General features: G+C 36.1%; 1 protein-coding gene across 6 annotated transcripts in view; it reads right to left on the reverse strand.

Moving 5' to 3' along the window:
- Nucleotides 1-24,426, reverse strand: part of Tmem117 (transmembrane protein 117) — a 559,715-nt gene that overhangs the window by 436,440 nt on the left and 98,849 nt on the right. For all 6 annotated transcript variants that reach the window (XM_033763576.1, XM_033763575.1, XM_033763573.1 and 3 more), the window contains one exon: nt 3,463-3,595. In XM_033763576.1, coding sequence (XP_033619467.1) covers nt 3,463-3,595 — 133 coding nt within the window. The remainder of the gene's footprint in view (nt 1-3,462; nt 3,596-24,426) is intronic.

Here is a 24,426-nt window from a genome sequence, read left to right on the forward strand (position 1 = left end):
TCCTCCTCCTCCTCCTCTTCTTCTTCTTCTTCTTCTTCTTCTTCTCCCACTTCACTGATAGTACAAAACCTCCAAGAGAGGCCCTTGGTTATTTTAGATTACTCCAGGCATTACCTATTTGGTTACTACAGGTTCAAAGACTGAGATATATTTTGAGTAGACCCAGGTTAGAGTCTGTACCTCCACCATCTAAAAACAGACCCAGTATTAATTACATCACTCTAAATATAAAAAATAATTACAAAGCATTTTGATAACTTTCTAAGGCCTGAGCATTTGATCTAAAAATTGCATTCTCAAATTTACCACTTTATTCTTATGGACTAAAGTATAAACCTTGTGAAATATCTGCTTTCATTTACTATTCATCTTCTTTAATGAGTGAAAAAATAATACAAATAAAATTTTAAATAAGCTTTCCTCTCAGGATTGAATACTGGTGGCCAAAAATCTGTATCTAACATCAAAACAACTGCACTCTATAGAATGGGACAACAATCTTGCTTCATCTAACACCTACAAGAAAAGGTTATTACCTAGCTTTCCCATCTATTGGACAAAGTAGATCAAAGCCTTCCTTAGTAACTATTTCACTGCACAACAAATACCTAAGGTAGTTACTACTACCACTGATTTATTTTTTTGGGGGGGGTGTTATTTGACACAGGGTCTCACTATGTAGTTGAGACTGACCTAGAACTCACTGTGTAGCCCAGTCTGGTCTCGAACTCACAGCAATCCTCCTGCCTCAGCCTCCCAAGTGCTGGGATTACAGAAGTGTGCCACCACGCCCGGCTCCAATCACTGATCTATTTTTTAATGCTGTAGGCTTAGTCAATCTCCTTATACACTTCCTCCAAAACTTATTTGAGAGCAGACAGTAACGTAGCTGGATACAAGATAAATACTCAAAAATCAATAGCCTTCTTGTAAACAAATAATCCCCTTCACAGTAGCATCCCAAAAAAATGAAATGTCTAGGAATCAATCTAATGAAGAAAACAAATGAACTCTACATTGAGAGCTACAACACTCTGAAAAAAGAGATTGAAGAGGATATAAGAAAATGGAAGACATTCCTTATTCCTCGGTAGGAAGAATCAATACTGTGAAAATGGCCATACTTCCACAACTGCTATATAGATTCAATGCAATCTCTATTTGAAATCCCAACAGTATATTTCACAGAACTAGAGAAAACCATATAAAAATTCATTTGGAATCAGAAGAGACCTAGAATAGCAAAAGCCATCCTAGGCAACAGATACATGGTAGAGGGTATCACAATCCCCAACTTGAAACTATACTACAAAGCCATTGTGATAAAAACAGCATGTACTAGCAAAGAAACAGACCCGAGGATCAGTGGAATGGATTAGAAGATGCAGAAACAACTCCAGAAATACTCAGCTACCTCATCTTTGACAAAGAAGCCAACGATCCTCACTGGAGGAAAGATAGCCTCTTTATTAAATGGTGTTCGAAAAACTTGACTTCAACCTGCCAAAGATTAAAACTAGACCTTTACCTTTCACTATGCACTAAACTAAAATCCAAGTGGATTAAAGATATAAACATTAAAACAAAAACACTAAACTTGCTGGAAGATAAGTTATGTAGAACTCTTAGAGATACTGGCATAGCAAAAGACTTTATAAATAAATCCTCAATAGCACAGAAACTAGCAAAAAGAATCAACAATTGGGATCTCATCTTTTTAAAAAGTTTCTGCACTGCCAGAGAAATCACAAGCAGACAACCCACAATGTGGGAAAAAAATTTTACCAGCTATTCCTCAGACAAAGGTCTACTATCTAGAATATATAAAGAACTCAATAAAATCAGCCCCCACAATATAAAGACCCAATTCAAAAATGGGCATCTGAAATGAATAGACATTTCTCAGACAAAGAAGTAAAAACAGCTAATAAACATTAAAAAATGTTCAACATCACTAGTCATTCACGAGATGCAAATGAAAACAACACCGAGATTCCATCTCATCCCAGTAAGAATAGCTGATATCAATAAATCAACCAATAACAAATGCTGGCAGGGGGGTTGTGGGGAGATAGGAAACCTTTTTCATTTGTGATGGGAGCGCAGACTAATGCATCACTGTGGAAATCAATATGGAGATACCTTAAACAACTAGGACTGGAAGTCCCATTTGACCCAGCTATCCCTCTGCTGGGTATCTTCCCAAAAGAATCATATCACAGTGATATATGCTCACCCACATTTATAATGGCACAGTTTGTAACAGCTAAAATTTGGAAACAGCCCCAATTTCCCATCAACTGGAGAGTGGATAAAGAAGATGTGTTTTATATATATATATATATATATATAATGAAGTACTACTCAGCCATAAAGAAGGAGAAACTAGAGATATTTGTAGTTAAATGGACGCACATTGAGACCATTCTCGTGTGAAATTAATGTCACACATGCATACATACCGAATAGCTTCTCTGATGCAAAAAACTAAAAGTGTAAATAAGAATCAAAATGTATAATTGATATAGTGTAATAGGAAGAAAAGGTCTAAAAGAGTAGAGGAAGTGGGAGGGGTAGGGGAAAGGGAAAAAGAGAAAAGAAAACAGGTGTGAAAAAAGACATTGAAACAATGTCTTTGTAAACTGGGAAGGGTGGAAGGGCTAAAGGGAGGGCTGGGGAATGGGGAAAAATAAGAACCAATATAAGTCATGTAAAGGTACAAGATCCCAATGATTAATGTAACTGTAATGTATACTTAAAATGTACCAATGAACTTATTAAAGATTTAAAAAACTTACTGGAGCAAACTAAGAGGAAATTATACTAAGAGACCAATTCTTATATTTTACTATATAATGGAAGATCTAGAGAAAGCATTTTAAAAATCTAAAATCTACATATTAACACATCCAAAAAAAAACATATTAACACATCTACAGTCTATGATTATTTGATAAGTATGGATCATAAACTTGCATTAATTCAAGGGGGCTTACTTTTACAATGACCCATTTATAACAATGAATCTCAGTTAAGACTACCAAAAGAGTAAAAAGTAATGCTAGCAATATCCAAATACTTTTTATTTAGTCAGGCATGGTAGAGCAAAGAAAATGCAAACCTTGAGATTTTCACCATAACTTTGCTCTACTAATTAGATGAATATAAACAAGTCAGTAAGCTTCCTGACTATCACATTTTATCAAAAATAGTTCTCTCCCTCAAACTACCCCATAGAAAAGTCCTAAAGAATAAGAAACAAAATCTAAGTATTGTAAAACACTACAGGTATCTTAGAAAAAGATATGCCTTAAATAAGAAAAACACACAAATCACCCCTATTTAGAGCAGAATAATTTTTAAAGGAGATTTCTACTTACTACAAACTAAAAAGTTCTGGTTCAATTCTTATTAGTTCCAAATACAACACTAATCACAAAAGAAAGGGGAAAGATAACCTACCCCATGTTGCCATCCATCAGAAGAATCATGTTGTATATGTGAGAGAATATGAAGAGAAAGAGAATTGTGCTGAAGAACATTGTCATCCACGAACCATGATCCTCTCGAAACATTTTTAACCGGAGCAACTGACCTGAAATATAAACATTATTAGAAATCACTGTACACTGTAAACCAAAATTCATACATCTTTGCTTTATCTTAGTGAATCTCAGTTTTCTCAGTATATTCAGAAGTCTTTTCCTTATATTATCCTATGGGAAAAACCATCATATAATGTCTTTTTTGCCCTTTTGTAAATAAATGACCCTAAATAAAGTCCATGGTAACCTTCATATCAAATGTCATCCTACAGCAAATAGTACTAGTGTGAGAATTTAATATTCAGAGATTATTGATTATGCTGGCATGAAAGTAAGATAAATTAGAGCTTTACTACTTTCATTTTTTTCAGAAATATGTTTTTGGCTCTTACTGAAACTACTGAAAACAAATGGTGAAGAAGCTGCATAAATTTCATACATTTTGCCTTTGCTTTTGTACATCCATGCTTAATTAGATGATAAAACCAAGGGTCAATCACATTTAAAAAGAAAAATAAAGGCTCTGTCATAGACATAGACAGCTGAGCCACACTCAGCTAAACTAGTCCATACCCATGAATATGCAAATGAGCAAGTACATAGGGCCTTATATGTGTGTTACGGAGCTTGGTGTTGCTCTCGGCAAAATATAATTTCCACCCTGAACTCTAAAATCACATTTACAAAGAAAGTGTTAAAATGAAAAGCAATGTTTAAATGCAAATAATTTAAGAAAAAATATTAAAATGAACTCTAAAGGAGAACTTACTAAGATCAGAATTAATCCAGAAAAATATTTTGATTTATGGTAAAGGAAAGAGATGATGGTACAAGTATCCTAACAAGTAAGGAAGATTTAAAAGAAGAAGAGGAGGAAGGGGAAGAGGGAGGGAAAGGAAGAGGAGGGGGAGGAGAGGGATGGGAGAAGAAATACCATGAAAGGAAGAAAAAAATTAGAATAGGTCACTGTGGCCTCTCCCAGATAAATTTTCTCTATTGTATCTATTTCCATTTCTGAGAAAGTATGTCTAAATAATAAGGGAAATTATACAGATGTAGGAACTGCAATTAAAATAGGTTGATCTGAAATCTTATAATAACATTTTTTCTAGAGAAAAGATTACCTTTTTAATGATATGAAAGTTATGAAATATATGTGTATTTTCATCTGGAGGTGATCTCCTTAGGGATAGAAAGCACATCTCATGTAGCTTATCGGGCACAGGAAGACGTACTCTTTTAACTATCAAACTTTCTATCAGATCTCACTTTTATTTAAACAGCACATTAGATGTCATTCGGAAACCAAACTAACAGAAACACTATCCTTGCTAAAAATTTAGATGAAGAAAAATAAAAAAGGCAGTTCAGATTATATCACCTGGTTCCTTGCCCTGTGCAGGCGAAGAAAAAAAGCAAATATGAGAGTCAGGGGGATGAGACTGTGTAACTAAAAAACTAGTAACACAAGTGATATTAATACTTTAAATTATAAAATTATAGAACATGTTGACTAATTGATTTGAGTAACTACTGTGAAGATAATGATACATGATGTTTTAACTATTCTTATTCTCATATTCTTTTGTTATAAATTTTTGTTTTATTCTCACATAAAATTAAAAATAATTATGGAAAGTCAAGGATATTTAAGCTGTCACGCAACACATTGTCAGAATATTATAGTAAATAGATATTAACATGAAATTCTTGAGAGCAAAAGTATGTAACATGTCTTAAAGCAAACTAAAAGAATATTTATTCATTCTTTAAACAAATATTTAATGTGTGCCTATTACATGCCAGATAAGATAATGGGAGGTGAACATACAGCTGTGACTAAAACAGGAGGTAAACAGGAGGTGGGTCTAAATCCACCCTCATTTGGGTATTTAACGGAGACACAAACTTATTTTAGACTCACAGACACTGTCTGTTCAAGGCTCCCTTTAGCATCAAACCAAGACCTATTTATTTAGTTCAGTAGTTAATAATGAAGAACCACAAAGACTTGCAATTAGAGTTGCCTTAAGTTTAAATGTGAATTTCTTTCTTAACTTGCACATGTCAAAAATTCACCAATGGGTGTACTCTAAGAGTCAAATAATGACTCTGGTGATTTAAAGTGCTTTCAAATAAAATATTGAGAATTCACTGTGCACTGGCTGGAATAACACAGTTACTAAGAAGAGATGTGACAGTACCTTTTATGCTGTCACCGCAAAGCTCATTGGCACTAATTTCAGCCATTAGAGACATTAGAACAAAATGGGAGGTTAACATAGCTTGAAATTCACTGGAAAAGCACAAAACAGTGCAGTAATATATCAAGGCTGGAGCTGGTGAGACCCAGTTGTTGAGTTAAATCACATTATAGAAATTCCCTCTAAGCTAAACTTGGAGCAAGTCACATTATGAAAATTTCCACAAGTTAAACTTCAAGGTTAACTCAATGACTGACCACTGAATGGTAAAAACATGTACACATACATGGCCATCAGTCGGCTGCTCTGACAAAAGACTCTGCCATGCAATCGAAGCAAACCGAGAACCTTGGAGCTAGCTGAGTATGTCACGAGAAACTATACAGTCTTTGCCCTGTAAGGTGGTCACACATGTTGTCTGACTGACACAGTCGTGGTTTATAACTATTACCTTGGCATAATTATGAACAGTGACTCTATCCTTTCTTAAGCCTACTGAGTTGAACAATAAATTACAGTCATTTCTCAGTATCCACAGATAATTGATTCCAAAGGCTTTCCTGGAAACCCAAATTCAAGGACACTCAATTCCCTTACAGTAAATGGTACAGATTTGCATAGAACCCACCACATCCTGCCATGTACTTCATTTAAATCAACTGTAGAAGACTTATATACCTAATAAAATATGAATGCTACATACAGATTATGTTGTTTATGAAATAATGACCACAAAAAAGTCTACATTTTTCATTACAGACAAAATTTTTTTCAATATTTTCAGTCCAGCATTAATTGAATGTGTGGGTATAGAACCAGTAGATAAGAAGAGCTGATGGCATATACCACTTTTCATATAGTCACAGTATTCAGAATTTCATAACACTTTCCATAAAAAGAATGTCAGGAGATAACTAAGTAAAAACGGTTTTTATAGATCAGCAGAAATAACAGGCATCTCTAAGAAAAAGGTACATTTCCGATATGGTGAAAAAGTATTTTGATGTCCTCCATCTTTACGAAAAAGGTACATTTCTGACATGGTCAAAAATTATTTTCAAACCAGGCCTGGTGGCACACCCCTATAATTCAGCACGAGTGTAATCCCAGCATTCAGAAGGCTGAGAAAAAAAATCCAAATAAAAGCGGGGCCGGGGATTTACCTCAGTGGTTCTGCTGCCTGCCTCACAAGCACAAGGACCATGGTTTTCACAACACAGCCTGTGTAAAGAATTAAACCAAAGAAGCTCAGAGGTGATGGAGAAGGGCTTGGGCACAGTGGGAAGTTGTTAACACAGACCCCTGGATAAAGTGAGAGCTTCTAGCTTCTTTGAGCATACGATTTAGCCCTCCATACTGGCAGAGCCTCACTTGGAGAAGATTAACTGAATGTTGAGCAAAGTCAAGATATCAAAAGTCATAGGATTGGAAGTGTACTTTCTCAGACTGACCCAGAAACAAGGGGAGGGGGCCAGTAAAGCACTTCCTGCCTCCATCAGGAAGACAGGGACCTGGGCAAACCCCCGCCACTTTAGACTAAGGCATAACACCAAAGAAGTAGGAGACCATTACCTGCAATCGAAGCAAACCGAGAACCTTGGAGCTAGCTGAGTATGTCACGAGAAACTATACAGTCTTTGCCCTGTAAGGTGGTCACACATGTTGTCTGACTGACACAGTCGTGGTTTATAACTATTACCTTGGCATAATTATGAACAGTGACTCTATCCTTTCTTAAGCCTACTGGGTTGAACAATAAATTACAGTCATTTCTCAGTATCCACAGAGAATTGATTCCAAAGGCTTTCCTGGAAACCCAAATTCATGGACACTCAATTCCCTTACAGTAAATGGTACAGATTTGCATAGAACCCACCACATCCTGCCATGTACTTTATTTAAATCAACTGTAGAAGACTTATATACCTAATAAAATATGAATGCTACATACAGATTATGTTGTTTATGAAATAATGACCACAAAAAAGTCTACATTTTTCATTACAGACAAAATTTTTTTCAATATTTTCAGTCCAGCATTAATTGAATGTGTGGGTATAGAACCAGTAGATAAGAAGAGCTGATGGCATATACCACTTTTCATATAGTCACAGTATTCAGAATTTCATAACGCTTTCCATAAAAAGAATGTCAGGAGATACCTAAGTAAAAACGGTTTTTATAGATCAGCAGAAATAACACGCATCTCTAAGAAAAAGGTACATTTCCGATATGGTGAAAAATTATTTTGATGTCCTCCATCTTTACGAAAAAGGTACATTTCTGACATAGCCAAAAATTATTTTCAAACCAGGCCTGGTGGCACACCCCTATAATCCAGCACGAGTGTAATCCCAGCATTCAGAAGGCTGAGAAAAAAAATCCAAATAAAAGCGGGGCCAGGAATTTAGCTCAGTGGTTCTGCTGCCTGCCTCACAAGCACAAGGACCATGGTTTTCACAACACAGCCTGTGTAAAGAATTAAACCAAAGAAGCTCAGAGGTGATGGAGAAGGGCTTGGGCACAGTGGGAAGTTGTTAACACAGACCCCTGGATAAAGTGAGAGCTTCTAGCTTCTTTGAGCATACGATTTAGCCCTCCATACTGGCAGAGCCTCACTTGGAGAAGATTAACTGAATGTTGAGCAAAGTCAAGATATCAAAAGTCATAGGATTGGAAGTGTACTTTCTCAGACTGACCCAGAAACAAGGGGAGGGGGCCAGTAAAGCACTTCCTGCCTCCATCAGGAAGACAGGGACCTGGGCAAACCCCCGCCACTTTAGACTAAGGCATAACACCAAAGAAGTAGGAGACCATTACCCAGGCAGCATTGGAAGGGAGAGAGGTAAGTGCAAAGTGAAGGATTTATTTTCAGAGTCTCTATAAGCTTTGAGACTTCTGTAAACATTTAGCAATCCAAGAAATTACTAATATTGTATTCTCCACTCAGTTTTGTAAGCAGAAGCACAGAACAAAATTTAATTTAGAAGAAAAATGCTCCATTACACTTAAGACCCTGATTAGGAAATAGAAAAGGACAATTTAAGTAGGACACTCAATTCCCTTACAGTAAATGGTACAGATTTGCATAGAACCCACCACATCCTGCCATGTACTTTATTTAAATCAACTGTAGAAGACTTATATACCTAATAAAATATGAATGCTACATACAGATTATGTTGTTTATGAAATAATGACCACAAAAAAGTCTACATTTTTCATTACAGACAAAATTTTTTTCAATATTTTCAGTCCAGCATTAATTGAATGTGTGGGTATAGAACCAGTAGATAAGAAGAGCTGATGGCATATACCACTTTTCATATAGTCACAGTATTCAGAATTTCATAACACTTTCCATAAAAAGAATGTCAGGAGATAACTAAGTAAAAACGGTTTTTATAGATCAGCAGAAATAACAGGCATCTCTAAGAAAAAGGTACATTTCCGATATGGTGAAAAAGTATTTTGATGTCCTCCATCTTTACGAAAAAGGTACATTTCTGACATGGTCAAAAATTATTTTCAAACCAGGCCTGGTGGCACACCCCTATAATTCAGCACGAGTGTAATCCCAGCATTCAGAAGGCTGAGAAAAAAAATCCAAATAAAAGCGGGGCCGGGGATTTACCTCAGTGGTTCTGCTGCCTGCCTCACAAGCACAAGGACCATGGTTTTCACAACACAGCCTGTGTAAAGAATTAAACCAAAGAAGCTCAGAGGTGATGGAGAAGGGCTTGGGCACAGTGGGAAGTTGTTAACACAACTTCCTGGATAAAGTGAGAGCTTCTAGCTTCTTTGAGCATACAACGATTTAGCCCTCCACACTGGCAGAGCCTCACTTGGAGAAGATTAACTGCATGTTGAGCAAAGTCAAGATATCAAAAGTCATAGGCTTGGAAGTGTACTTTCTCAGACTGACCCAGAGCCAAGGGGAGGAGGCCAGTAAAGCACTTCCTGCCTCCATCAGGAAGACAGGGACCTGGGCAAACCCCCGCCACTTTAGACTAAGGCGTAACACCAAAGAAGTAGGAGACCGTTACCCAGGCAGGCAGCATTGGAAGGGAGAGAGGTAAGTGCAAAGTGAAGGATTTATTTTCAGAGTCTCTATAAGCTTTGAGACTTCTGTAAACATTTAGCAATCCAAGAAATTACTAATATTGTATTCTCCACTCAGTTTTGTAAGCAGAAGCACAGAACAAAATTTAATTTAGAAGAAAAATGCTCCATTACACTTAAGACCCTGATTAGGAAATAGAAAAGGACAATTTAAGGGGTACTTTCCTCAAGAGGATACCAAACATAATCAAGTTTTCTGCTCCAAAACCTCCTGCATAGCACTGGGGCTATTCCTATGCATAAGAAAAAATGGCAACTGCAGTTATTTAAACGGATATATTTAGTTTTTTGGAATCAAAAGTTAGAGTCAGCACCTTGGGCATTCCACACACCAGTAAGGAAACTCGCTGTTACCAATAACAATAACAAAAAAAAAAAAAAACAAAAAACTAAAATTTGCTTAAATTACAAGAAATTTTGCCTTATTGGCTTTTTTCTCACATTTTCCTTTTTTCCTCACATGTATTCCTTAAACAAACTATAATAATTTTCTACACACAATAAATGATGAAAAATAGTGTAGACTTAGCTTCACTAAAGAGATGAAATGACTACAACTAAGACTTGATCCAGCACCCAACCATTATTATTAGAGCTAGAGTCAGTTCCATTTCACAGCTTCATTTCCTTCGGGTAGATTCCCCTCTTGGTCAGTACCCTCTGCCTTCTCCTCTACACACACATACACACCCTTTGTGGTCTGTGGTCCCAAAACAATGTAGCAATCTTAAGGAATGTGTCTTAATTGTCCGCTCCTAAAGAAGGTAATGCCTTTCCCCTTGCATTTCTAGAGAAAGTCATGAGATCTGTTCTATTTGGGCTCTTTTGGGTCGTGAACAGTAAGACACATCGAAAGCAATGACAGCTAAGTCAACATGACACACTCCACTCTGAGAGCCAGACAAAATTAGTTCTCTGGCACCACTCTGATCCCAAGGTAAGGCTGCCAAACAGCACCGAAGATAGAGCCATAGACAGAAGGCCCCTGCATCCTGCATCACTGCTTGAAACAGGGAACTTTGTCAGGTTTGGGTATTTAAATGAGTAATAAATTCAGTTGATCTCCACTCATCATATATTTGGAACGTTTTTATTACTATAATTAATGTTATCCACCAGATACAAGATGAGTGATACAGCAAAGGCCCTGCGAAGCAAAAAAGAACCAGGTTAATGCCACAAGTCTTCCTTTATCTTTCTTCATATCCTTTAAGTCCTCCAAAAGAAAAATTCCATAAGTAAAATACAGAGAAAACACACCTTGCTGGCAATGGCATGCTGTCATCACTCAACCTGCTCAACTTCAGCAGATCCAAGGCACAAACTCCGTATAACTTGTCTACTGTGTGCCTCACACCTGTTTATAAACTGCAGATTAGTGAGGACCATCTATGTCTTCATTAACCACGGCATCCCAAAGCACTTGTTATAATTTGAACATGGTGTTCCCTCCCGAAAATTTGATTCCCAATGTAGTGGTATCGAGATGTAGTAGGGCTTTAGAGGTTATTAGTCATTTAAAGGAAGTAATGCCTTTCTCATGGGGTGGGATTACTTCTTTTAGGCTAGGATTATGTACCACAAGAGTGGGCTTTTATAAAGCGAAGCCACCATTCATTCACGTTTTGTCTTACTTGCACATGCCCATTTGTGCTCCCACTTTCTGCTGTTAGTTAAAGCAGCATGAAAATTTCACCAGAAGCTGAGATGCCAGCCCCATGCACTTGGACTTCCCATCCTCCAGAACCATGAGCTAAATAAACCTCTATTTTTTACAAATTTTCTAGTCTCCAGTATTCTGTCACAGCAATAGAAAATGGACAAAGTATATCTGGCACATAGCGTATCTTAAATATTTTTTTCAATGAATTAAGATGAAGGGACACACTGATGAAGGAAATACACCCCATGTATAGAACTCTCTATATCAGCCTGATACACTTGCCTGTTGAGCCCTAGAGGGCCCTTGCAGTCTAAGCTTCATCCATCCCCCTATTTTCTCCTCATTTACCATCTAGACACCTCCTGAACTCTATTCCTGTCTCAGTGTGAAGTGTTATTTCAATATCAGACTTTCTTCTCATCAATATCCTTTGTTCCCATGCACCCTGTACTTGTCTTACACTTCCCCTGCAAAACTCTAACCCCAACTCAGAGCTACAATTTGCTTCCTCCAATTATGGTAAATTTTTGGGGAAAACACACAACTGGGTTGATAAGCCACTACACAGTCATAATCTTCAAATTCAACAGTGGTCTGAGTGCTGTGTGGTAAATTCATTAATATTTTCCTTGTTCTTGTCAATTCTTTTTCCCATCTTCTTCAAGATGCATTTCAATTTTCACCTCAAAGCTTCTTAATAAGCTCATTTCACTCTCAGAATGTGGCTTTGGTGCCAAATTTAAGGAGATGTCAGTGCCATCAAAATTTGATTTCTTTCTACCTCATGCTCACTAATATTTGTGTACTTATCTGTCTCCATGGCTATTTCAATTTCCTTCCTTCATTCCCCAAAGAATGCAGTACTCTTTCAAAACAAACAAACAAACAAACAAACAAAAAACCCTCTACATGTTCTTTAAAAAAAAAATACTGCCGGGCATGGTGGCGCACGCCTGTAATCCCAGCACTCAGGAGGCTGAGGCAGGAGGATCACTGTGAGTTTGAGACCAGCCTGGGTTACATAGTGAGTTCCAGGTCAGTCTCAACTACATAGTGAGACCCTGTCTCAAAAAAAAAAAAAAATACACACACACACACAACAAAAAAAATACCCTCCCCTCTCCTGAGATCTTGTTCCAGCTATTCTTTCTCTCATTTGTGTATCCAATCTCTCCCCACTCTACATTTGTTCACATCTGCTCAAAAGTCTCTTAAAACAATCCTAAAAGCAACACTTACTTCACCTCATGTCCTTGGACTATGATCCACTCTCCTTGTCTTTTTCATCCAATCACTGAGATCTTACTTGTTATGCAAACACCATACTATACTGAAATTGTTTTGGCAAAAGTTAATGATCTCTACCACTGCAACTCCAGTAGAAATATATTGCCCTTGAACTTATTAGACATCTTGGGCATATGACGTAATGTCCTTTTGACACTCTATTTTGTTGGCATCCCTATCACCAAGTGCACCTTACTCTTTGTCCTATTTTCTGATTTAGTCTCCATTTTAAGCATCTCTCCTTCCATCTGACTCTCAAAATGATGACATTCCCATGGTCTGTCCTCAGTCTTATCTTTATCATAACACCGCATGATCTCATTCACTGTCATGGTTTTAACATTCAACATATCAAATACAGACTTTTTCTCCTGAGTTTTACCTGCTCACTGTCCTCCTCTATGTTCTCTGGCAAGTCTAACTCATTATACAAAAACAAGATCATATCCCCATGCATTGCTCCAATACACAACATGCTCCTGTTTCCAACGTGGCCATTCACATCCCTAAGCCCATGCCTACTTCTGAATTTACTATCTTAACATTTGCAAGATAACTCAAGGTATAATTCACTCTTGATTTTCCCTTCCTGAACACCATCCATTTCCATCAACAGCCATATGATTTTATGTCCTTATATCCATATTCTTCTCTCATAATTTAGGTTCTCATTGTCTCTTGCTAAGACCATACCAGCAACCTAGCTGGCATTTTGCAACCAGTCCTTTCCTTCTCAAATTCACCTGGCACAACCCTGCTAGATCTAATTAACTGAATACAAATGTAGTCACATCATTCCTTCATTTAAAATCTTTCAATGGGAGGGGAGGCCAAGAGGAAGTAAAAAAATTCAGGTGTATGATGTATATGTATGTACCAAATCCCCGTGATGATTAGAGTCATTATGTACTACAAACATGTACTAATAAAATTTTTTTAATTTTTTTTTTTGAGACTGACCTGGAGCTTACTAGCCTAGGCTGGTCTCAAACTCACAGCGCTCCTCTTGCCTTAACCTCCTGAGTGCTGGGATTACAGGCATATGCCAGCATGCCTGGCTGAATTTTTTTAATTTTTAAAGCTTTCATTTTTCCCCATAGTATAAAGTTCAAGTTCCTTAATATAGTATAAGGCATCACATGGCTTGACTCATGCTTACTTTTCTCTTACTACTCCTTACTTTTCTCTTACTACTCCTTACTTCCCTCTCTGTTTCCAAACACTAAGCAGGTTGTGGTTTTCTTTTATATGCCCATACTGAACACTGCGTGGGACACACTTACTTCCTTCCCTATCGCTCAACTAACTTTATACTTCCCATAAGCTTCAAAATATGAGTTGGAGATGATCCCATCTAGATCATGAAGCTCGTTAAATACTTCACATATTGGATTAACAATCCAAAAGAGCTTGTAGGATGGACTCTTTTGGGATGTAGTAACTTCCTCTCAATGCAGACAAGGAAGAATAGCCACTTGCCAGATCCAGTGTAAGGCTCTGCATTACACAACTGTTTAGATCCAATCCAGTTCTGGGATTAGATTATTTGTTTTGTCAGTGACAGATTAGCTCAATATCTGCTAATTCAAAAGACTGCTTGTTTTTAAAAAGTATTAACCTTACTCATTAAAAGAAAAAATATTTCTCTACATTTAATCTGTCACTATGCCCTTTAATATATGAAATGAACCAAAATGAACCTTTAATATATGAAAAGAACATACTGATAATATTTATTTGAAGGTCTGATTAATAATTAACATTTGTAAATGTTAGAAATGTAAGCTCTCTTATTGCAAGAATAAGAGGGAAAAAAGATAAAATTGGATCATAGCACTTAAAAATGAATTGAAATTCAACTGCAATCAGACTACATTAAGTACAGGAAGTACTCATTACAGATTTGCGTGAATTTATAATTTTTAACATTATAATTTTTTGCTTAAAGTTTACTAATTAAAAGTTAGCAACATAGCAAAATTAACTAAAATAAGAGAATCGGGTCTGGGACATACAGTGGTACAGCACATTCTTAGCATACATGATGCCCTAGGTTCAATTTCCTGCACCAAAAATAATAAAAAATGAATACAATAGCTCAATGAAAAAATACGAAAACTATTCCATTGTTGAGACAAAAAAATTATCCATCACATTCACCAAAGTATCATTAGAGAGAAAAAGCAGTCTAGTTAGACAAACATGAATTTATTTAGTCATATAAGATCATAAAACTTTTGTTCCCCTAGAACACTAGTCCATTAATACTCAAATCAAATTTTTGTTGTTTCAGTAGAAAAAGAGAATTTTAAAATATTGAACAGATAGTTATCACCTTTTATTAGGTGTAGGAGCTAAATCAAAAAATATGTTATTCACTGAATTTGACCAAAAAACAAACATTAAGAATTGAACCCTAGGACCTGGGATTTACCTCAGTGGTTCTGCTGCCTTCCCTTCAAGCACAAGGTCCCAAGTTCAGTATCCATTACCAAAAAAAAAACAAAATGAACTCTAATTCATATAATACTAAAATAGTTTTACAATATAAAATTCAAAAGAGGTTATAGGAAAACAGGAAACTCATGGTTAGAAAACCAGCACAAGGAATAGTGCTGTCAGATCTAGAGCTTAATGTTAATTTCAAAAGTGTATTAAGGTAAAAATTTAATAAAATATTGATGCACTTGTGTTGATATAAATTTTTATAAGGAAAACAGCAATAAGCCTTCTATTTTATTGAGACATTAAATACTATAATTTACTTTTATAATATGACCCTTTCCATTCAATCATCCTTAGACTTAATGAACTTAAATTGCTTATTGCTCAACAGGAAAAAAGTGATCCCCAAAAGACACATTAGGTGTTGATTTGTTATTTATTACTTTCTCTTTTAAAAATAGTTATCAATAAAAAGAACACTAAATTTAAAACTTAGCATATAGCCAAAGTTAAGGTTTAGCTACAGATTTAATTATTCATATATACAAAATTATACTCCATCCTGTGCCGCCATCAGATCCAGTGGAAGGAAGGTGGGATCTGGTACAGCTGCTCTGAGATCCATTCTCCCTCCAGGCTGCCTGGGCCCAGTCAGCAGGGACTGGATAGCCACACCCACCCCTGCTTGCACCACCATCAGCTCCAGCAGAAGGAAAGTAGCTGCATGGGCACCCCTGAAACACCCCCATCACCACCCCTCTCAAACCTCCTGATTGTGCCAGTCCTTGGATCCACTCTTCAGAGGCATAGGTGGTCACAAAAAGGATTTTTCTGAGCTCCCAACTTTGAACATCTTTAAAGAAAGGGCAGAGGGAACCTGTAGTAGAACTGTGCGGAGTTCAACCCTGCAGGAGGTCAGGGAACCCAATTTGGGCTTTGCAATCTGAAATCAGTCTTAATCTCAAGGGTCTGCCATCAGCTAGCTGAGATCAAAGGACTTAGTTCTGTACATGGCTGCACACACCGTATATTATGACAGCAGAGATTTAGCCTGGAAGAGGCCCTTCAAATTCATTTTTGTCTTTCTTTTCCTCATTCCACTCTGCAAATTATTTCTTTTTTCTCTCCTCTTTCTCCCACTCAGTCTCTTGCTCCACCATATTATCCCTTATCTCCCTTTCTGTTCCTGCTCCTGCCCTAACGCAGATTTCTTTTATCATTTTTTCTTTTTTCTTTATGTTCTTTTCTTCTGTCATTTTACCTCACTCAAGGGTCAATAGTTTCAAAGGAAAGTGAGCCCCTATTACTGTTAACTGGTTATATTCTTGTCCTTATTCTTGCACTCTGTCTTTCCCTTTTGAATTTAACAGTTTCCTAAAGATTGTATGTTCATTCTATATCCTCTGGCATCACTCAAAACCTTCTCCAATTCTTTCTCTTATCTACTCCTTTCATCCTAACTCTGTCTAAGCCCCCATCATAAATGGTAAAGATGCTATATTGAAGAGTTTATTCACTGAAAACATATTTTGGGCTGCTTTTTTATATTAATTTAATTCCCATGGTTTAAAGGTGAGAGATTAATGACTACCACTAATGGTCAATCTGTAAGTTGTGCTTGATCATATTGTGCTGCTGATTGTATCAATTGAGATTAAGGATTGTGATTGATTTAATGAGTTATGTTTTCTGATATTAAGAAAATGAGAATGTCTATGAGTCATTAGAGACTCAAAAGCTAAAGCGCAACTATATCAGGAAGATTTAAATAATAATCCAGAAATTAAACCAAGGACAACCCAACAACAAAAATAAAAATGAAAAAACACTTAAGCGAGACACAAAGACAGACCTCCAGTTCACCAATGGCAAACAGTAGGGCAAATGAGGATGAAAAGTCTGATAGTAAACCACCAGGACACCCTGAACTCACAGCACAGGAAGTAACAAAACAGATCAATCAGGCTCTAGAAAAATTCAAAGCAGAAATAATTTCCCAGATAACCATAGAAATGGTGAGCAAAATGAAACTCATGATTTGAGACTCTAGAACAGAAACTGACAAAAAAAATAGATGAGCATAGGACCATGATAGAAGCCATGAAGGCCCAGCATAAGAAAGAAATGGAAACAATAAATGCCCAACATAGGAAAGAAATGGAATCCATAAATCAGATTCAAACAGATATCCAGTAAATTAAAAACTCTATTGAAATATGTTCACAGCAGAATAAAAGAATGTGAAGATAGAATCTCAGATATAGAAGATAAGATTGCAGTCAGTGACCTTGAAAAGAGAGGTCTCTTAAAATCAGGAAGAGATCATGAGTAATTGATCCAACAACTCCTAGATGATGCAAAGAAGAATAACATAAGACTGATAGGAATCCATGAAGTAGCAAGAGAAAGTACTACGCATGATCAAAAAAAAAAAAAAAACCTACACCATGGCATATAATAATTAAGATCCCAGAAACCCAACGGAAAAACAAAATACTACAAGCAGTAAGAGAAAAGAAACAAATCACATGCAAAGGAAATCCCATCAGAATCACAGCAGACTTTTCAAAACAGACCAAGCAGAGCCTGGAGTGAGATATTTCAAGTCCTAAAAGAAAACAACCTCCAATCTAGACTGATGCATCCTGCAAAATTCTCTTTCAAAATGGATGGGGAAATAACATACTTCCATGATAAGAACACCTGAGAAACTTCATGAATACCAAACCACCACTACAAAGAATTCTAAACAATATCCTAGAAAAAGACAGTGAAGGTCAACATGAGGTCCAACGACCAAATCAAAAAGGTAAGGCAAGAAATTAAAAGGAGAGGGGGAATAAGTAAAAAGAGTCAACAAAAGGAAAATAACATGAATAAGTCAGTACATATCAGTTATAACCATCAATGTCAATGGCCTCAATTCACCAATCAAGAGAAATAGACTGGCAGAATAGATTAAGAAGCAAAATCCAACAATATGTTGTATATAGAAACACACCTAGTGCAAAAAGAAGCCCATAGACTAAAAGTTAAATGATGGAAAACAATTCTCCATGTGACAGGAGCCCAGAAAAAAGCAGGGGTAGCAATCTTATTCACAGACAAAGTAAATCAGTAAACCAAAATTGATTAAGAGAGACAAAGAAGGCCAGTACATCCTTGTAAAGGGAACAATGCAAGAGGAAGAGATGACAAACATAAACATATATGCACCAAATATTAACACTCCCAAATATATAAAACAAATATTAAGTAACATGAAAAACCAAATAAGCACTAATATAATTGTAGTGGAGGATCTAAATACCCCACTATCACAAATAGACAGATCATCTAGGCAAAAATCAACAACGAAATATTAGAACTGAACCAAGCTTTTGAACATAGGGACTTAATAGATATCTATAGAGTGCTCCACCCCACAAAATCAGAATATACATTCTTTTCAGCTCCCCATGGGTCATCCTCCAAGACAGACAACATACCAGCTCATAGAACAGGTTTGAATAAATGGAAAGGAATCAAAGTTATCCCCTGTATATTTTCAGATCATACTGCAATCAAGCTGGAGATCAATAGCATAAGAAACTATAGGAACTTCACAAACACATGGAAATTGAACAACACTCTCCTGAACAATCAATGGGTCACAGAGGAAATTAAAGAAGAAATCATACATTTTTTACAAATAAATGATAATGCCAATACAACATACAGGAATCTATGGGACACAATGAAAGAAGTTCTACGAGGAAAATTCATAACAGTGAAAGACCGCACTAGGAAAACAGAGTGAGCTCAAATATACAACCTAATGATGAATCTTAGACTCCTAGAAAAAGAAGACCAAGAAAAACCCAAAGCTCGTATAAGAGAGGAAATTATAAAGATTAGAGCATAAATCAGTGCAGTGGAAACAAAGAAAATGATACCAAAAAAAAAAAAAGAATCAAAGAGTTGGTTTTTCGAAAGAATAAATAAAATTGATAAGCCCTTAGCTAACCTTATCAAAAAAAGGAAAGAGGGCCAGGGATTTAGCTCAGTGGTTTTGGTGCCTGCCTCAAAAGCACAAGGACCCAAGTTCGATCACTAGTACCAAAAATAAAGGAAAGAAAAGGCTCAGATCCATGCAATTAGGAATGAAAAAGGTAAAGGCACAACAGATCCAACAGAAATTCAGAAGATCGTCAATAACTACTTTGATAACCTGTACTCTAATAAAATGGAAAACACAGAAGAAATGGACAGATTTCTAGATACTTATGAATTATCAATGTTGAACAAAGAAGATAAAAACATTTTAAATACCCCAATTACAATCAGTGAAATTCAAAATGTAAGTAAAAGTTTACCAACAAAGAAAAGCCTGGTTCCTGATGGATTCACTGCTGAATTTTACAAGACATTTAGAGAAGAACTACTGCCATTACTCTTTAAACTTTTCAGTGAAATTGAAAGGGAAGCAATACTTCCAAATTCATTCCTGGAAGTAATATCGCTTTGATTCCCAAACCAAGGAAAGACCCAACTAAAAAAGAGAACTACAGGCCAATCTACTTAATGAATATAGATGCAAAAATTCTTAGTAAGATACTAGCAAACAGAATATAGAAGGTCATCAAGAAGATCATACATCCTAACCAAGTCAGATTCATTCCAGGGATGCAAGGACAGTTCCACATACATAAGTCAATAAATGTAATACACTATATTAACAGAGTGAAGGACAAAAACCATATGATCCTCTCAATAGATGCAGAAAAAACATTTGACAAAATTCAATATCCATTCAAGAAAAAAACCTTAGAAAAATTGGAATAGATGGTCTATACCTCATCTTAATAAAGGCTATCTATGAAAAACCAACAGCCAACATCTTATTAAATGGCCAAAAACTGAAAACCTTCACATTAAAATCAGGAACAAGACAAGGATGTCCACTATCACTACTCTTCTTCGATATAGATCTGGAAACATTAGCCACAGCAATTAGACAAGAGAAAGAAATTAAAGCAATAAAGATAGGAAAGGAAGAAGTTAAACTGTCATTATTTGCTGACAATATGATACTCTACATTGAAGACTCAAAAAATTCCACCAAAAGACATTTAGACTTAATTGACACTTTTAGCAGAGTGGCTGGATACAACGTCAACACTCAAAAATCAATAGCCTTCTTGTACACAAATAACAGACTCACTGAGAGAGAAATTAGGGATGCAATTCCTTCCACAATAGCATCCCCAAAAAAATGAAGTATCTAGGAATCAATCTAACAAAAGAAGCAAAAGATCTCTACACTGAAAACTACAGCGCTCTGAAAAAGGAGATCAAAGAGGATATAAGAAAATGGAAAGATATCCCCTGCTCCTGTGTGGGAAGAATCAACATAGTGAAAATGGCCATACTACCAAAACTGCTATACAGATTCAATCCAATGCCAATTGAAATTGCAACACTACATTTCACAGAACTAGAAAAAATAATCCAAAAATTCATTTGGAACCAGAAGAGACCTAGAATAGCAAAAAACATTCTAGGTAACAAACACATGGCAGCAGATATAATAATCCCCAATTTGAAACTATACTACAAAGCCACTGTGATAAAAAACAGCATGGTACTGGCAAAGAAACAGACCTGAGGATCAGTGAAACAGACTGGAAGATACAAAAACAACTCTGAATGTACTCAGCCACCTCATCTTTGACAAAGGAGCTGACCACCTCACTGGACACAAAATAGTATCTTTAATAAATGGTGTTGGAAAAACTGGATTTCAATTTGTCAAAGATTAAAACCAGACCCTTACCCTTCACCATGCACTAAATTAATATCCAAGTGAGTTAAATATCTAAATATTAAAAAAGAAACACTAAAAACTTGCTGGAAGATAAGTCAGGCAGAACTCTTCAAGAAATTGGCATAGGTAAAGACTTTATGAACAAATCCTCAGTAGCACTGGAACCAGCAGAAAGAATCAACAACTGGGATCTCGTCTTATTAGAAAGCTTCTGCACTGCAAAAGAAACCATCAACAGAACTAAAAGACAACCTAGAATGTGGAAAAAAAATTTTACCAGATGCTCCTCAGACATAGGGCTCCTATCTAGAATATATAAAGAACTCAAAACAATCAGCACCCCCAAATACAAAGATCTGATTCAAAAATGGGCATCTGAAATGAACAGACATTTCTCAAAGAAGTAAAAGCAGCAAGTAAATATATGAAAAAATGCTCCACATCACTGGTCATTCGAGAGATGCAGATGGAAACAAACTGAGATTCCACCTCACCCCACAAAGAATGGTTGCTATCAAGAAATCACTCAATAACAAATGTTGGTGGGGTTGTGGGGAGAAAGGAACCCTTCTCCATTGCTGGTGGGAGTGCAGACTGGTGCAACCACTATGGAAATCAATATGGAGATACCTCAAGGAGCTGGGACTAGAGGTTCCATTTGACCCAGCCATCCCTCTCCTGAGTATCTTTCCAAAACAATTAAAAGAATCATATCACAGTGATATATGTGCACCTATGTTTATAGCGGCACAGTGTGTAATAGCTAAAACTTGGAAACAGCCCATTTGCCATCAGTTGGAGACTGGATAAAGAAGGTGTGGTTTTTCTATAAAATGGAATACTACTCAGCCATAAAGAATGAGAAATTAGATTCATTCATAGGAAAACGGATGCATATTGAGGATATACTCAAGTGAAATAAATAAGTCACACATGTTTAAATAACGAATAGTTTCTCTGGTGTGAAAAACTATAAAAGTATATAAGATCCTAATGAGACAACTGACAATAAGAAATGGGAAGTAAAGGGCTAAAGGTGTAGGGGAAGTGGGAAGGGTAGGGGAAAGGGAATAAGGGAAAAGAAAAAAATAGGAGAAAATGAAAAAAATGTAAATAAAGTGTTTGTGAATGAGGGGGGGGGGGGGGAAGGGAGGGCAGGGGCAAGGGGAAAAAATGAGAACAAAGTCCTGTCATGTAAAGGTACAAGATCCCAATGATGAATGTAACTGTACTGTATACCTAAACTGTACCAAAAAACTCAATGAGAGAAAAAAAAATTATACTCCATAATGCTATGAAATCGATCTAGTTTGTACTTTATAGATTTACTAAGTGCAAGCATGTTGAAATGAAATTTTTAAGGTCAAGAATAATCATATATTTGAAATTTTATATTGTTCATATTAATGAGACGTCACAAGAAATGTTAGATTTAAAACAGCTTTTTAAAAAACTTGATCATTTCAGTCAAGCATGGTAGCACACTCCTGTCATCTCAGAACATGGGAGGCTGAAACAGAAGGATTGCTTTGAGTTTGAGGCCAGCCTGGCTTACACAGTGAGTTCAAGGCCAACCTGAACTACATCGGGAACTTCTAACTTCTTAGAAATAAAAGACTATTTCAACTTGTTTTTTAAATCTATTCTAGTGAAAGTAAATGAAGTATTACATGAACTGTTAGAAGTGATGATTATGAAAATTTCACATTTTGAAATTGGCAATGAGATGGGAAGTCTAGCTTCTTCTTAAAAATTAATGTCACTCACTATTAGGATTGTATTATTACATCTTCATCATTGTATGAATACCAATTTTGTAAAACAACAATGTACTTGAAAAATAGGTCTTCATTTAATTGTAGGCATTATATTAAGCCAACTAAAAAAGAAGAGTTAAAATGTCAAGGCTGATCCCCAATAGGCTAGTTTCCATGGTTTTGAGCAATCCAGATCAATTGCAAGGTTCAAGTGCCAGCTGCCTTGACCACAGGCCAGGTAGGCAGTAGAGGGTCTCCACCCTCATAAATGGAAATGACAGAAGGCAACCCCAGACAAAGCTCAAGGTTCTGCCATGCCACCCACAGTTCCTTTTATCTGTACCTGCGTATTCAGATGCCTTTGACTCTTCTTCTATCCTGAAATTTTCTGCCATTTACAGCTTTCCTGTGAGACTGGTGTCTGGTACTTTTAATCTTGCTAAGTCTCTCTATGCATTCCATGTATATATTTAGCAAATAGATTTTAAAGTTCATAACACAAAAATGTAAATGATTATTAGTATCAAGCACAGAGAGATGTTAATTACAGTTGCTGTGCTTTTTATTCCCCCAGTAATGTCCAAGAATAATGTCTCAAGGAAGTTTCTTCAATGAGGAGACGGAGCTGCAAATAGTTGAAATGACCCACCAACGGTCACATAAAAATTTTAAAGCAGAGTCTAGAATTCTCTTGAAATACTCTAAGATGAGTTAGGAAAAACCATCAATTATTTTTTTCAAATTAAGAGTAAGGACACTTTGGGCAATTCTGCAAAAAAAATTTACAAGCCTACATTAAATAAAATAAAGATGCAGCCTGCGAAAAGGTATTTTACTTCATTTGAAAATAAGTAAAAATAAGTATCCAATCCTGAAAAAGAAGCAATCTCCTGAGTCAAAGTAAATCTACCAAAGAATTTTTATTAAAAATTTAATGTTATTTTACATAAATTATTTCATGTATTGTAGTCATTTCTCTATTTTATTTGGACTCCAACGATGTTTAAAAACTAGAAGATTCTGTGTGATTTCAAATACTATAGGTTTGTATGACTATGGTCATAGCCCATATGGCGAAATCTTAGTTGATAGTATTTCCATAATTAAAACATTCATTTACTACATATTTGTTCAGTGCCTGCTATGGGCATGTCCAGTGATGTAAACTAATGGAAAACAAATATAAAATAATGTAAAGTGGGGCAAACACAACCAAAAAGTATTTTTATTAAAGTCAAGCGTTATGAAGCAGGAAGAATAGTGATATAAACATTTAATGAACACCAGTAAGCAAACTTAAAATCTTTACTTTAGGGTTTCTTTGGAGTCCCATAAGAAAATTGAATATAAAATTAAGTCTGGAGAGGCTCCATGGTAAAGAAACTGAACCTGGGTCTCACACAGTAAATCAGGATCTTCCAAAGAATGCAAAGCTGTCTCAAAAGTAAAATATCTGCTGAGCTCCAAATTTAATAAAAGCAAATACTCTCTGGAGAAAAAACAAGACTAATTTAAATTCTCAGAATGCAACAAGATTATGTTATTTAAAATAGGAACTCAGATCAAAATTCAATGAACTTCACACCTGTAATCCCAG

This window comes from Fukomys damarensis, unplaced genomic scaffold (genome assembly GCF_012274545.1).
Source record: "Fukomys damarensis isolate Sample0158 unplaced genomic scaffold, DMR_v1.0_HiC HiC_scaffold_15, whole genome shotgun sequence".
NCBI classification, from domain to species: Eukaryota; Metazoa; Chordata; class Mammalia; order Rodentia; family Bathyergidae; genus Fukomys; species Fukomys damarensis.